This window comes from Xenopus tropicalis, chromosome 5 (assembly GCF_000004195.4).
Source record: "Xenopus tropicalis strain Nigerian chromosome 5, UCB_Xtro_10.0, whole genome shotgun sequence".
In the NCBI taxonomy this organism is placed as follows: Eukaryota; Metazoa; Chordata; class Amphibia; order Anura; family Pipidae; genus Xenopus; species Xenopus tropicalis.
This window is the reverse complement of record NC_030681.2, coordinates 108,743,998-108,759,847: the sequence shown is the minus strand read 5'-3', so window position 1 is coordinate 108,759,847 and position 15,850 is coordinate 108,743,998. Positions and strand designations below refer to the sequence as shown.

Here is a 15,850-nt window from a genome sequence, read left to right as displayed (position 1 = left end):
ACCACTTAAACCGTCACGCCCTCCCCCCACCCCTTAACCGTCCACCACCCCAACCCCTCCCCCCCTTAACAGTCACACCCACCCCTTAACAGTCACATACACCCACCCACCCCTTAACAGTCACACCCACCCCTTAACAGTCACACCCCACCCCCCACCCCTTAAACGTCACACCCACCCCCCCACCCCTTAAACGTCACACCCACCCCCCCCCACCCCTTAAACGTCAACCCACTCCCCACCCCTTAAACGTCACACCACCCCCCACCTCTTAAACGTCACACACCCACCCCACCCCTTAAACGTCACACCCACCCCCCACCCCATAAACGTCACACCACCCCCCCACCCTTAACAGTCACACCCACCCTTAACAGTCACACCCACCCCCCACCCCTTAAACGTCACACCCCCCCCACCCCTTAAACGTCACACCCACCCCCCCACCCCTTAAACGTCACACCCACCCCCCCACCCTTAAACGTCACACCCACCCCACCCCTAAACGTCACACCACCCCCACCCCTTAAACGTCACACCCCACCCCCACCCCTTAAACGTCACACCCACCCCCCACCTCTTAAACGTCACACCCACCCCTTAACGTCACACAACCCCTTAACAGTCACACCCACCCCTTAACAGTCACATACACCCACCCACCTTAACAGTCACCACCCACCCCCACACCCTATAACAGTCACACCCACCCCCCACCCTATAACAGTCACACCCACCCCCACCCTATAACAGTCACACCCACCCCTTAACCGTCACCCCCACCCCTTAACCATCACCCCCACCCCTAAACCGTCACACCCACCCTTAACCGTCACAACACTCCCACCCCTTATCAGTCACCCCCACCCCTTAACAGTCACACCCACCCTTAACCGTCACACCCACCCCCCACCGCTTAACGTCACCCCACCCCCACCCCTTAAACGTCAACACCCACCCCCCACCCCTTAAACGTCACACCCACCCCCCACCGCCTTAAACGTCACACCCACCCCCCCACCCCTTAAACGTCACACCCACCCCCCACCCCTTAAACGTCACACCCACCCCCCACCCCTTAAACGTCACACCCACCCCCCCACCCCTTAAACGTCACACCCACCCCCCCACCCCTTAAACGTCACACCCACCCCCCACCCCTTAAACGTCACACCCACCCCCCACCCTAAACGTCACACCCCACCCACCCCCACCCCTTAAACGTCACACCCACCCCCACCCCTTAACGTCACACCCACCCCTTAACCGTCACACCAACCCCCTCCTTAACAGTCACACCCACCCCTTAACAGTCACATACACCCCCACCCTAACCGTCACCCCACCCCTTACACCCACACTTCAACCCACCCCCCAACTCTCTCTACCACTTAAACCGTCACCCCTCCCCCCACCCCTTAACCGTCACACCCCAACCCCTCCCTTAACAGTCACACCCACCCCTTAACAGTCACATACACCCACCCACCCCTTAACAGTCACACCCACCCCTAACAGTCACACCCCACCCCCCACCCCTTAAACGTCACACCCACCCCCCCACCCCTTAAACTCACACCCACCCCCCCCCACCCCTTAAACGTCAACCCACTCCCCCACCCCTTAAACGTCACACCCACCCCCCACCTCTAAACGTCACACACCCACCCCACCCCTTAAACGTCACACCCACCCCCCACCCCATCAAACGTCACACCCACCCCCCCACCCCTTAACAGTCACACCCACCCCTTAACAGTCACACCCACCCCCCACCCCTTAAACGTCACACCCACCCCCACCCCAAACGTCACACCCACCCCCCCACCCCTTAAACGTCACACCCACCCCCCCACCCTTAAACGTCACACCCACCCCACCCCAACGTCACACCCACCCCCACCCCTTAAACGTCACACCCACCCCCACCCCTTAAACGTCACACCCACCCCCACCTCTTAAACGTCACACCCACCCCTTAACGTCACACCAACCCCCCTACGCACACCCACCCCTTAACAGTCACATACACCCACCCACTTAACAGTCACCACCCACCCCCACACCCTATAACAGTCACACCCACCCCCCCACCCTATAACAGTCACAACCCACCCCCACCCATAACAGTCACACCCACCCCTAACCGTCACCCCCACCCCTAAACCATCACCCCCACCCCTAACCGTCACACCCACCCCTTAACCGTCACACACACTCCCACCCCTTATCAGTCACCCCCACCCCTTACAGTCACACCCACCCCTTAACCGTCACACCCACCCCCCACCCTTAAACGTCAACCCCACCCCCACCCCTTAAACGTCACACCCACCCCCCACCCCTTAAACGTCACACCCCAACCCCCCCACCGCCTTAAACGTCACACCCACCCCCCCACCCCTTAAACGTCACACCCACCCCCCACCCCTTAAACGTCACACCCACCCCCCCACCCCTAAACGTCACACCCACCCCCCCACCCCTTAACGTCACACCCACCCCCCCACCCCTTAACGTCACACCCCACCCCCCACCCCTTAAACGTCACACCCACCCCCCACCATCAAACGTCACACCCCACCCCCCCACCCCTTAAACGTCACACCCACCCCCACCCCTTAACGTCACACCCACCCCTTAACCGTCACACCAACCCCTCCTTAACAGTCACACCCACCCCTTAACAGTCACATACACCCCCACCCCTAAACCGTCACCCCCACCCCTTAACCAATTCAACCCACCCCCCAACTCTCTCTCCCATCACCGTCACACCCACCCACCCCATCACACCCACCCACCCATCACCGTCACACCCACCCACCCACCCCATCACCGTCACACCCACCCCATCACCGTCACACCCACCCCATCACCGTCACACCCACCCACCCACCCCATCACCGTCACACCCACCCACCCCATCACCGTCACACCCACCCACCCCATCACCGTCACACCCACCCACCCCATCACCGTCACCCCCACCCACCCCATCACCCCCACCCACCCCATCACCCCCACCCACCCACCCCATCACCGTCACACCCACCCACCCCATCACCGTCACACCCACCCACCCACCCCATCACCGTCACACCCACCACCCACCCCATCACCGTCACACCCACCCACCCACCCATCACCGTCACACCCACCCACCCACCCCATCACCGTCACACCCACCCACCCACCCCATCACCGTCACACCCACCCACCCCATCACCGTCACACCCACCCACCCACCCATCACCGTCACACCCACCCACCCACCCCATCACCGTCACACCCACCCACCCACCCATCACCGTCACACCCACCCACCCACCCCATCACCGTCACACCCACCCACCCCATCACCGTCACACCCACCCACCCCATCACCGTCACACCCACCCATCACCGTCACACCCACCCACCCCATCACCGTCACACCCACCCACCCACCCCATCACCGTCACACCCACCCACCCACCCCATCACCGTCACACCCACCCACCCACCCCATCACCGTCACACCCACCCACCCACCCCATCACCGTCACACCCACCCACCCCATCACCGTCACACCCACCCACCCACCCCATCACCGTCACACCCACCCACCCCATCACCGTCACACCCACCCACCCCGTCACACCCACCCCCCCACCCCATCACCGTCACACCCACCCCCCACCCATCACCGTCACACCCACCCACCCACCCCATCACCGTCACACCCACCCCCCCCCATCACCGTCACACCCACCCCCCACCCCATCACCGTCACACCCACCCCATCACCGTCACACCCCCCCACCCCATCACCGTCACACCCACCCCCCCACCCATCACCACCCACCCCATCACCGTCACACCCACCCCATCACCGTCACACCCACCCACCCACCCCATCACCGTCACACCCACCCCATCACCGTCACACCCACCCCATCACCGTCACACCCACCCACCCACCCCATCACCGTCACACCCACCCACCCACCCCATCACCGTCACACCCCCACCCCATCACCGTCACACCCACCCACCCACCCCATCACCGTCACACCCACCCACCCCCATCACCGTCACACCCACCCACCCCATCACCGTCACACCCACCCACCCCATCACCGTCACACCCACCCACCCACCCCATCACCGTCACACCCACCCACCCACCCCATCACCGTCACACCCACCCACCACCCCATCACCGTCACACCCCACCCACCCACCCCATCACCGTCCACACCCACCCACCCCATCACCGTCACAACCCACCACCCACCCCTCACCGTCACACCACCACCCACCCATCACCGTCACACCCACCCCCCCACCCCATCACCGTCACACCCACCCCCCCACCCCCATCACCGTCACACCCACCCCCCACCCCATCACCGTCACACCCACCCCCCCCACCGTCCAACCCACCCACCCATCACCGTCCACACCCACCCACCCATCACCGTCACACCCCACCGCACCCACCCCATCACCGTCACACCCACCCACCCACCCCATCACCGTCACCACCCACCCACCCCATCACCGTCACACCCACCCCCCACCCCATCACCGTCACACCCACCCCATCACCGTCACACCCACCCACCCACCCCATCACCGTCACACCCACCCATCACCGTCACACCCCACCCACCCCATCACCGTCACAACCCACCCACCCACCCCCATCACCGTCACACCCACCCACCCACCCCATCACCGTCACACCCACCCCATCACCGTCACACCCACCCCCCCACCCCATCACCGTCACACCCACCCCCCACCCCATCACACCCACCCCCCCACCCCATCACCGTCACACCCACCCACCCACCCCATCACCGTCACACCCACCCACCCACCCCATCACCGTCACACCCACCCACCCACCCCATCACCGTCACACCCACCCACCCACCCCATCACCGTCACACCCACCCCCCCCACCCCATCACCGTCACACCCCACCCCATCACCGTCACACCCACCCACCCCATCACCGTCACACCCACCCACCCACCCCATCACCGTCACACCCACCCACCCACCCCATCACCGTCACCCACCCCCCCCCCCCACCCCATCACCGTCACCCCCCCCACCCCATCACCGTCCACCCCCCACCCCATCACCGTCACACCCCCCCACCCACCCCATCACCGTCACACCCCCCCACCCACCCCATCACCGTCACACCCCCCCCACCCACCCCATCACCGTCACACCCCCCCACCCCACCCCATCACCGTCACACCCCCCCACCCACCCCATCACCGTCACACCCCCCCACCCACCCCATCACCGTCACACCCCCCCACCCCATCACCGTCACACCCACCCCCCCCACCCCATCACCGTCACACCCACCCCCCCACCCCATCACCGTCACACCCCACCCCCCCACCCCATCACCGTCACACCCACCCCCCCACCCCATCACCGTCACACCCACCCCCCCACCCCATCACCGTCACACCCACCCCATCACCGTCACACCCACCCACCCCATCACCGTCACAGACACACAAATCCAGGCTTATATATACTTAGGGAAACACAATGTACTTTGGCAGGCACACACATATACAAGACATTAGAAGAATACAAATCAGTAGCTTTCCTTTATAATGATCCAAAGCACTATTATTATTTCAAGCCTTCTGCCTCCAGATTTTACTGGTTTTCCCCTCTGTTAAATCCTGGTAAAACTGCACATTGATTGGATAGGGTGGAGGGTGAATCCTACTAGACCCTAAGTTTGACTTTCCCTTTAATTCTGTTTCTTTGTATTCATTGTAAACAGGATTTTGGAAAGAGAGCTGCCTGGCACTCCAGTTTGGCACAGAGATTTGCAACGTGCTGGGTCCTGCCTTCAAAGGGAAAGAAAGAAGGGGAGCTTCACTGATCTATGGACTTTCAGGTAAAGGTAGGAAAATTACGGTGAGTATGAAACAATTTTCTCCTTTCCTAGTCATCCCCCGGCAGCATATTAAAACACATGGGTAAATACCAAAGCAATACCAAGGGAGGGAATGAATGCAAGATATTTATTTCTGTGACACAGACAGCATGTCCAAACTGAGCATCTGCTGCAGAAAATAAATCTATTTTGTAATGCTTGATAAATGTATTAGTGGAAGGCCAAGTAACTGCTTTCCAAATAGCATCTGCCGAAACACCTGCCTCAGCTGCCCAAAAGGCTGCAATACTTGATCTGCCCCGTTCTTTGTAAGCTCGATGGATGGTTTTGCCACTGCCTCCCCCTTGATCCCTGCTTGGCAGATCTCACAGTGTATGGCTACCTTAAGCTGGACTTTCCCTTTAATCCTGTTTCTTTTTATTCATTGTAAAGAGAGCTGCCTGACACACTGCAAATCTCTGTTCCCTACACTCCAGTTCGGCAAAATGATTTGCAGCATGCTGGGTCCTGCCTTGAAAGGTGAAAAAATAATAACTATACAGGCTTATGGACTTTCAGGTAAAGTTAAGAGATTTTATGTTGAAAACCTTAAAACAGAGTTAATCTCAAGCTGCAGGCATACCTTCAGTTATCTCAATAGTGCCCTTAAGTCTCCCCATATTTCACCTGTTCAGATGATCAGAAGCCAAACAGGAAGAAAAACCGGTGAGCTGTGTAAAGAAAGCTTCCATAATGCCTCGCTCCTGCACCGAGACCGAAAGCAAGTTAACATGTTCAGTTTGTCAGACTATGGGGCCGATTCATTAAAACATGAGTTCGAATCCCGAATGGGAAAAATTTGGATTGGATACGATAATATCACATTGGTGATCCGAAAGTCCCGAAATTTTCGTACCGAACATTTGTGAACAGGGGCAGAACCTGTCCGAATTTTTCACGCAGGTGTACGAAAAAGCTGCGCGGCCATACGAAATAGTTGTGCAAGCGCGAAAAAATTGTTGAAAATATGCTTGGATCGTTCGAATGAACACTCCGAGCATTTGTGTCTTAATAAATCTCCCCCTATGAGTCAGCTTCCTGCTGACTGGCTCAGATCCACATTCCTCAGGGGGGGGATCAGGAGAGAGGAGACAGCAGGGAGATGCGTGTCTCTGGCACATGAATTACAGACACAAAAAATCTTTTGACAGAGAAGTCAGTGCAGCATTTCTGTGAGTGCTTATGGGTGTATTTACATAGACCTTTCTGATAAAGCTTACTTAGTTTTTACCTTTCTTTCTACTTTAAAGACCCGGATTTTTGTGAGAAGGCCAATAGCAAAAAAGGAAATAGCAGAGGGAGCTGCCCAATGCACTGTGGACTTACACGGTAAATATAAAGAAAATATTGAGAATGAATAGTTTTATAACACAAAAATTAAACTTTCCCTTTAATTCTGTTATTTTTTCAATTTATTCTAAACAGGAACATGGAAAGATACCCACTTGGCTTGCAAATCTCTGTGCCTGACACTCTAGTCCTGCATAGAGATTTGTAGTTGGCTGGTTCCTGCCTTAAAATATAAAGGAAGAATAGAAACTATACCAGTATATGGACTTTTAGGTAAAGGTAAAGTAATCTGATTTTGAAAAGAGGTTAAATTTAAAAAATTGGCCAGGAAATATAAGTAGTCTGTGTGTGACTTACTTTGGGTCAATGTCATATGGTATCTGCAGGGCCGCCATCATAAATCATGGCGACCCTCACAACTAAATTTTCTGGGCTCCCCCTCCTCACCCCCCAATGGCCCCCCCACAGTGACCCCTCCAATCAGTACAAAGGACACACAGACATTGGTAGCAGGGCTCCCTAAAACATTGGTAGCCAGGGGTTACATTTTGCATTGGTGCCAGGGCAGGGACCCCCTAAAACATTGCTGGTCCTCCCCCAGTGTCCTCATACTATGGCCCACACTGATGCTTATGCATTTATGTAAATCTCATTGAACACAAAGAGAGGCTAATTTCCAGCATTTTTGAAGTTGCAAGTTTAGAAGACAATTAAATGAGGCAGATGAATCCCAGAGAATTCCTGTGCCACAAACCCTAGGCAGGCACATGACCAAGAGAGGAATATAAAAGAGCTGCTAGAATCCTGATCGATGTGCAGTTCCAGCATTTGTTGAATGAGAGATGTTGGGGCCTTACACGCTGTTGCTGATCGGCCCCTAACTTGTCACCTGGAATGATTACTACCTGCACAAAACATTTTGTGTAAAGTTGGTAGACTCATTCTCCTGAGAAGATGCATTGCTCCAAAACAAGAATATAAGGATGCCGATGAGCATTTTATATGGGAACAAATCCTCCAGTTACTGCATTAACCTCTTAATGCCACAAGGGAAGGGCGGTTTTCTCAACAATGGTTTTTTCCTCTCTTAAGTTCTGAAGGATGACTCTTTGTGAGTCCAGAGGTTATACTAATTATGCCTCACCCTGAAATATTATATAGTTTATTGAACAGCAGTGATCATTTTTATAATAAAAACTCCCACTCTGATCTTGATTGTTTTCTTTATCCTTTTGTAGGGATTCTCACAGCCTGATACCCACACATCAAAATGTAAGAATAAGTTGGGAGTCACCAGCTCACCCAATTCAAACACATGATTATTGATTCTGTCTCTGTGTTGAGGAAGGGAGGGGAAAGGAACCTTGTGTTCATAGACAGAGAGTGATTTTTTTGTTTGGGGAGGTTAAAGATGGACCAAAAACACAGAATGACCTAAAGCAAATGTCAGACGACTCTTCTGTTGTAAAAATGATCCCCCCAACTACCTATCGCAGTTCCCATTGACTTCCAGGAAAACTGTGCAGAAATGTAGGTGGGAGTGCTTTTTAAACCTAAGGGCTCATACTCACAACCATCTGCACCTGCATTTTCCTGTGGTGTATCCTTTGGAACACAGGAACTAATGCAGCCCATTATTCCCTATCTCACTGTACTCACACAAACACATGTAAGCACCAGATGCAGGTGGAACTCAATGTGCTGTGTTCTACCTGTGTTTGGTGCTTACATGCACCTTTGAAGTACAGCATGATAGGGGAAAAGGGCTGCATTTCACCCTGCAGTAAGTACTGATATTACATTCACAATATATGCAGTAAGATGCAGTGGATAGTGACACTCAAGGTTCATTATATGTAGTGAGATACATTTACGGAGTTCACTGGTACAATCTGCTGTATGTTCGGCTTTACATCTGTAAGGACCCATAGGGTTAATAGTCCCTATGGCTTGGAATACCTATAACCCTAACACAGGTTCAGTTCCCTTAGTTGCTGGGTGGAAGAATCTAAGTATATACACTGCGCAAAAAATAAAGGGAACACTTAAACAACACAATGTAACTTAAAGTCAATCACACTTCTGTGAAGTCATCCTCACTGCAGCTCATCCAGGATGGCACATCAATGCGAGCTGTGGCAAGAAGGTTTGCTGTGTCTGTCAGCGTAGTGTCCAGAGCATGGAGGCGCTACCAGGAGACAGGCCAGTACATCAGGAGACGTGGAGGAGGCCATAGAAGGGCAACAACCCAGCAGCAGGACCGCTACCTCTGCCTTTGTGCAAGGAGGAACAGGAGGAGCACTGCCAGAGCCCTGCAAAATGACCTCCAGCGGGGCCACAAATGTGCATGTGTCTGCTCAAACGGTGAGAAACTCCAGACTCCATGAGGGTGGTATGAGGGCCCGATGTCCACAGGCGGGGGTGTGCTTACAGCCCAACATCGTGGAGAACGTTTGGCATTTGCCAGAGAACACCAAGATTGGCAAATTTGCCACTGGCACCCTGTGCTCTTCACAGATGAAAGCAGGTTCACACTGAGCACATGACAGACGTGACAGAGTCTGGAGATGCCGTGGAGAACGTTCTGCTGCCTGCAACATCCTCCAGCATGACCGGTTTGGCAGTGGGTCAGTAATGGTGTGACGTGGCATTTCTTTGGGGGGCCACACAGCCCTCCATGTGCTCACCAGGGGTAGTATGACTGCCATTAGGTACTGAGATCCTCAGACCCCTTGTGAGACCATATGCTGGTGCGGTTGGCCCTGGGTTCCTCCTAATGCAAGACAATGCTAGACCTCATGTGGCTGGAGTGTGTCAGCAGTTCCTGCAAGACAAAGGCATTGATGCTATGGACTGGGCCGCTGTTCCCCAGACCTGAATCCAATTGAGCACATCTGGGACATCATGTCTCTCTCCATCCACTAAGGCCACACACACTACTGAGCCTCATTTTGACTTGTTTTCAGGACATTACATCAAAGTTGGATCAGCCTGTAGTGTTTTTCTCCACTTTAATTTTGAGTGTGATTCCAAATCCAGACCTCCATGGGTTGATAAATTTGATTTCCATTGATCATTTTTGTGTGATTTTGTTGTCAGCACATTCAACTATGTAAAGAACGAAGTATTTAATAAGAATATTTCATTCAGATTTAGGATGTTATTTTTGTGTTCCCTTTATTTTTTTGACCAGTGTACATAGGTATGCTATAGGCTAGCAGGTAGGATGATCACTTCTTGCTTCACTTTGATTTAGTGCTGGGAAAAGAGTGACACTTCCTCTTTGGCTTCTACCTATGGAATGGGGTTGACTGGGTAAAGGTGACAGGCCCTTGGTTAAATCAGGGAACAGGGCCCCCATGAATGAGGCTTTAGATTGGTGCAGGTGTAGCTATCATACCAGCACACTCTAGGAGTGTAAGGGCGTGAGGGTTGTGCTAGAATAGCCAATTCTAAGCAAATTTTCAATTGATTTTTATTTATTTATTATAGTTTTTGAATTATTTGCTGTTGTCTTCTATCTCATTGCAGCTTTCAAAATGGGGGTCACTGACCCCATCAGCCAAAAACCTATTGTTCTGTGAGGCTACAGTTTCATCGTTATTGTTAATTTTCATAAATTGATTTTTGATTTAGGTCATATAGCAGTCACTCATTCAAACCACTCCCTGGTTGCTAAGCTAATTTGGACCCTAACAACCAGATAGCTGCTGAAACTCCAAACTGGAGAGCTGCTAAAGAAATATTTAAATAACTAAAAATCTATGATTAATTAAAAAAGACCTCCTGTCTCCAAATATTTCTCTCCATCATACTGAAAGTTAACTTAAAGATGAAGACCCCTTTTAATATTTTAAAAAGTATTTTTTTCCTGCCAGTATCACCTTAAAGAAATTGTTAGTGGCCTCTGGGTGTATGGCAACATCCCGTTCACATAAATAAAGAAAAAAATTGACTGTACAGCACTTGCAGATTCTCAAGGGTGATTATCCCATCCATTGTGCTAAACCACAAATCATGGTTAAAAATGGCTAAACCAAAATTTATGGTTTGTCAAGTGGAACAATATTGGGGTAATCTTCCAGAACATATGGACTTTCCGTTGCTAATTCTTTCCTTTATATTTAGTGGCGACACAGGCAGCAGCAGAAGACAATATTTCAGACATTTAATTATAAATTAGGGCTGTCCATGTTATGGCCCTTCAAGGCTCTTGAAATGCTACTTCCAGCACAATCTGAGATTTGCAGGAAAAACATTAAAAAAACAAATCATAAACTCCTTTAAGGGCAGTTTCATTTTTCTGCATCATTTGCACTTTCTTCAAAGTACTGTAGTTGTATTTTTATGCAGAGGAGCAACAGCAAAGTTCTGTTCAACGATGTTTGGAGCCTTTGACGCATTTGCCAATGACTTCTGCAGCGTTTGTTCCGCTGCACGCCCTACCCTGTGACAGAATGCAGAAACTGTTTAATATTAGGAAGAAATGGGACGGGTTAAAGTTTTATAACTAGACTCAAGTACTATTAAGAAAATCAACTGCAAAGTTCCAAGAAACTGGCCAAACAACCATGTGAACCCAACGCTTTAAGCAACATAAGGTGCGCCTTGTCACTTAACACAGGAGGTGGGCGTGTCAGGCTGCCCCCTAGCGGCGCAATTCTCGGGAGGCCAAATGCGCAGATTGGAAATCACATGGGCAGTGTATGAGGGTAGTACTGGCAGTATAGAAAGCCTAGATCGCTGATATTCAACTTTTCTCCCTCATGGATGACTATTACTGCGCTAGGTCCTTTACCGTTGCTGAGTTGAGCGCTATATAATAGGAAATATGACGCGGGGGATCTCTTGCTGTGCCGGGGTAATGTCGGACAGGCTGTGAGGCACAGTAGCCCAGCAGCAGAAAGAAATAAAAGTTGGTCTGCTATAAATAGCGAACTACCTCCCCTCCCCTCCGAGCAGCGGCAGGACCCAGCGCTGGGCTGACTTGCTATTGGATTAAAATAGCATCATCTGTCCTGCCCTCCCATGCCTGGGCCGCAGCCGGGCGCACAGTCCCAGCACTGTTAGGGAGCAGCAGGAATGGGAAGATGGCTGAAGACCTGGGAGAGCTGCTGGTCCCTTACATGCCCACCATCAGGGTACCCAAGTCAGGGGACAGGGTCTACAAGACGGAGTGCGCCTTCTCTTATGACTCCCCTGTGAGTGAAGCTCGTTTGTCTTTCCCCCTCCCCACAGCATGCATCTTGTTTGGCTTTAGCTGAGATCAACAACACGTGAAGGGAGATGCGCAGCCGCTGCGATTGGCTTCCCCCTCCCTGCAACAAATCCAGCCGGGTTATTCGCTCCTTTCCCGTGTTCTGATACAATTGCAGTACGATACATGGCCGTGTGGTACCTGCTCTTCCTTCCCACAGTGACACTGCATCTGATTCTAGCCCTCTGTCAGCCTCTGTGGTGTAGGAAGAGCTGGACCCAAAGCTACTACATTGGCTAATAATGTGGCTAGTTAGGGGAAGGGAGCCAGCCCACTGGGTAGTGTAGTTCTTCTGTAGTTCCTGCTTTTCTGTTCATACCATCCATGGCTTGTGGGGATCCAGAGTATGTTGTACTGGAAGTGCCAGCAGCTTTGGTAGTTATAGTTTGGAAGAGTTGTTATTTGGTTATCCATAATTGTTGTGCTTTGGGATAATTGTATATTGTTAGCTTTGACATTGCTTTACATTTTAGGGGTTGCTTGTGTTTTTCATCCATGATGTTGTGTTTTGCAACAATTACAAATATCATTGTTGCCTTTAATTGTCCAAAGTCACATGACTTTAGGGGTTCATATTCAGTTTGGCTGAATCCAAATCCTGTAAAAAGTGCTAGAACTGGGGAGAATCTTGAACCGGTCCAGGAATTGGCTAATCCTAGTACAAAACCTAGGTTACACCACATTCCAAAGGCTGTTCGGGGTTCTGGGCCTTGCAGCTAGAGGATTCAAGGCTGAACATCAATGAATTAGTTATTTCCTAGCCCTGCTTGTTTGGAGGGTCTTATTTGTTACATATTTGTTTTTGTTTCTTGCAATGTGTATCCCCTACAAAGTGCCATTAAAATTAACAATGCATTTTATTTGTGGACTTATTAAAGCTTGGCTTTCAATCATTTCACATTTGAATCATTGTAACAACACAACATAGCCTGTTAATAAATGCTACCAAACCAAAGTAGCAGGCTTACGCCAATGGCACATGGGATGTTTTTCCTGTCACTGCTTTCTTTAGTGACCTATGTAAAAATATGCAGTCTATACTTAATGGGACACGTTTTAGTGCTTATGTGTGGGTGACAAGTCACTGTTAAACAACTTTACAAGAAGTAAATAAGTATTATCCTTGTCCGCGCTCTTAATACAATTAAATGTGTGTTAAATTAGCTAAACTACTTTACAAGAGTATAATAGTCATCACACAGATATGCTATTGCCCTAAAGCAGGCATAGAACTGACTGGCAGAAATTGCCTAAGAAGCACCAAAACCTTTAAATGGCCAATATACCCCAAACAGTTCAGTTTTATGCTGCTTGTATTACAGGGCATTTGTTTTCCCTCTCACAGTAATGTTACCAAATTATTCAGATAGAAGGAAAACACTATTTGGATGAAATCTGCAGTATTCCTGACTTTTAATTTGATCTGGTAACCTTACATTACATGGAGCAGCACTTATGCACGCCCAGGATTGTGCACTGCACTACTGCCTCATCCCCTGCATATGGGGGTTATTCTCCAAAGCATGAAAACCAGAAAGTATGCATTAGTTAGGCACTGAAGTTCTAGTTTTCACAACAAGCAGGATAGTGGTCTGTTACTGGAATTTGTAGATCAAAATGTTTGTAGGCTGTTGAGATTATTTAGAAAGCACACACAACATTTCACAGACTTGTTATAAAGCTTGTTTTGGTCACACATGTTATTTTGCTTTTCTTTTTCATTTTTTGCCATCTAAAAATCTTTAATCTTCATGTAAAATGACTCAGCTGTCTGGCGTTTATCACATATGCTGGAACAGTTATTTTTATCCCCACACTTAAAGTCTCAAGTGTCGGGCAGCAGTTCATCCTCCCAGTAAAACAGCTCGGTCTGTACAACCTTTGAGCCATAATACTGGTAAATATCGGGGGTTCTCTAAACATTCCAGTACATTATTAAAGAATTTGTAAATTGCAAAATACCATTGGCTAGAGTAATTATTCAATTTCTTTCCTCTAGCATGTGACAATGTTTGATATACCTATTTTGCTACAGGAAACACTGATAGATAACCTGCAGCCATTCTTTATCTCCTCTTTTCTTTTAAATCTGATTTTCTGCTGAAGGGCAGATGTATAGCTTTTGGATGTAATAGTGCTTATGTTCCATTTAATTTAATGGGGCATTATGAAGATCAAATAGTTGTGAGCACATTAAACAAGAATATCCCCAAGCCGGAGTGCTGCGTGATAACACTCTTTTCCACCAACTTATATGGTAATTTGGAATTGGATTTTTTTTTCACTGGAGTATATGTATGTTGTTTAGCTAGTTACACTTATGAGGAATAGTACATGTATGGAATTCGTTATCCAGAAACCCATTATCCAGAAAGCTCCAAATTACGGAAAGCCTGTCTTCCATAGACTCCATTTTAATTAAATAATTCAGATTTTTAAAACGTATTTTCTTTTTCTCTGTAATAATAAAACAGGACCTTCTATTTGATCCCAACTAAGATATAATTAACCCCTATTGGATGCAAAACAGTCCTATTGGGTTTAATTAATGTTTTATAGTTTTTTTAGTAGACGTAAGGGATCCAAATTACAGAAAGACCCCTTATCCAGAATACCCTTGGTCCCGAGCATTCTGAATAATCGGTCCTATACCTGTATAGTGAATGTTAATAGTTTATATTTTTAAAGGACTACTACAATTTTTATAAAATATACTTTTCTAGAAGCAGACAATGAAGCATTGTACTCCATTACACACATTAAATAATTCTAAACTGAAATTTGGGTCAAAAGGCCAACTTGAGTCACGTTTCAAAAAGGATACAGAATCTTCATGATGAGTTTGAATGTCAGTGTTTGATGGTAAGTATGGGATTTTCAAATCAAGTTACCAGATTGGCTTCAGAAGCATGTATCAAAAGTGAACCATGGCTTACTGGAAGATGTTCATTCTCTTAGGCCAGTGCTGTCCAACTTCTGTTGTACCGAGGGTCGGAATTTTTCCGACCTACGTGGTGGAGGGCCGATAATGGAAGCCAGTTTTGACCACTCCCCTTTTTGAAACCGCACCCACTTGAAACCACACCCATGTTATCACATGACCATACCCATATTAATGGTTGTAGTACAGCAAAAACCTGCCATACTCTGCCTGCCCTACCCTGCCTGTGTGTGCCATACTCTGCCTTCCCTACCCTGCCTGTGTGTGCCATACTCTGCCTTCCCTACCCTGCCTGTGTGTGCCATTCTCTGCCTTCCCTACCCTGCCTGTGTGCCATACTTGGCTGGTTTGTGCCATACTTGGCCTGTGTGTGCCATACTCTGCCTGTGTGTGCCA

General features: G+C 50.0%; 1 protein-coding gene across 3 annotated transcripts in view; it reads left to right on the top strand.

Annotated features, from left to right (window-relative positions):
• Positions 1-11,923: 11,923 nt before the first annotated feature.
• Positions 11,924-15,850, top strand: part of usp13 (ubiquitin specific peptidase 13) — a 43,405-nt gene continuing 39,478 nt past the window's right edge. For 2 of the 3 annotated variants that reach the window (NM_001376926.1, NM_001376925.1), the window contains exon 1: positions 11,924-12,457. In NM_001376926.1, the coding sequence (NP_001363855.1) occupies positions 12,347-12,457 (111 nt within the window). In that variant the 5' untranslated portion in view covers positions 11,924-12,346. The remainder of the gene's footprint in view (positions 12,458-15,850) is intronic. The other variant, XM_002931576.5, reaches the window with a different exon arrangement.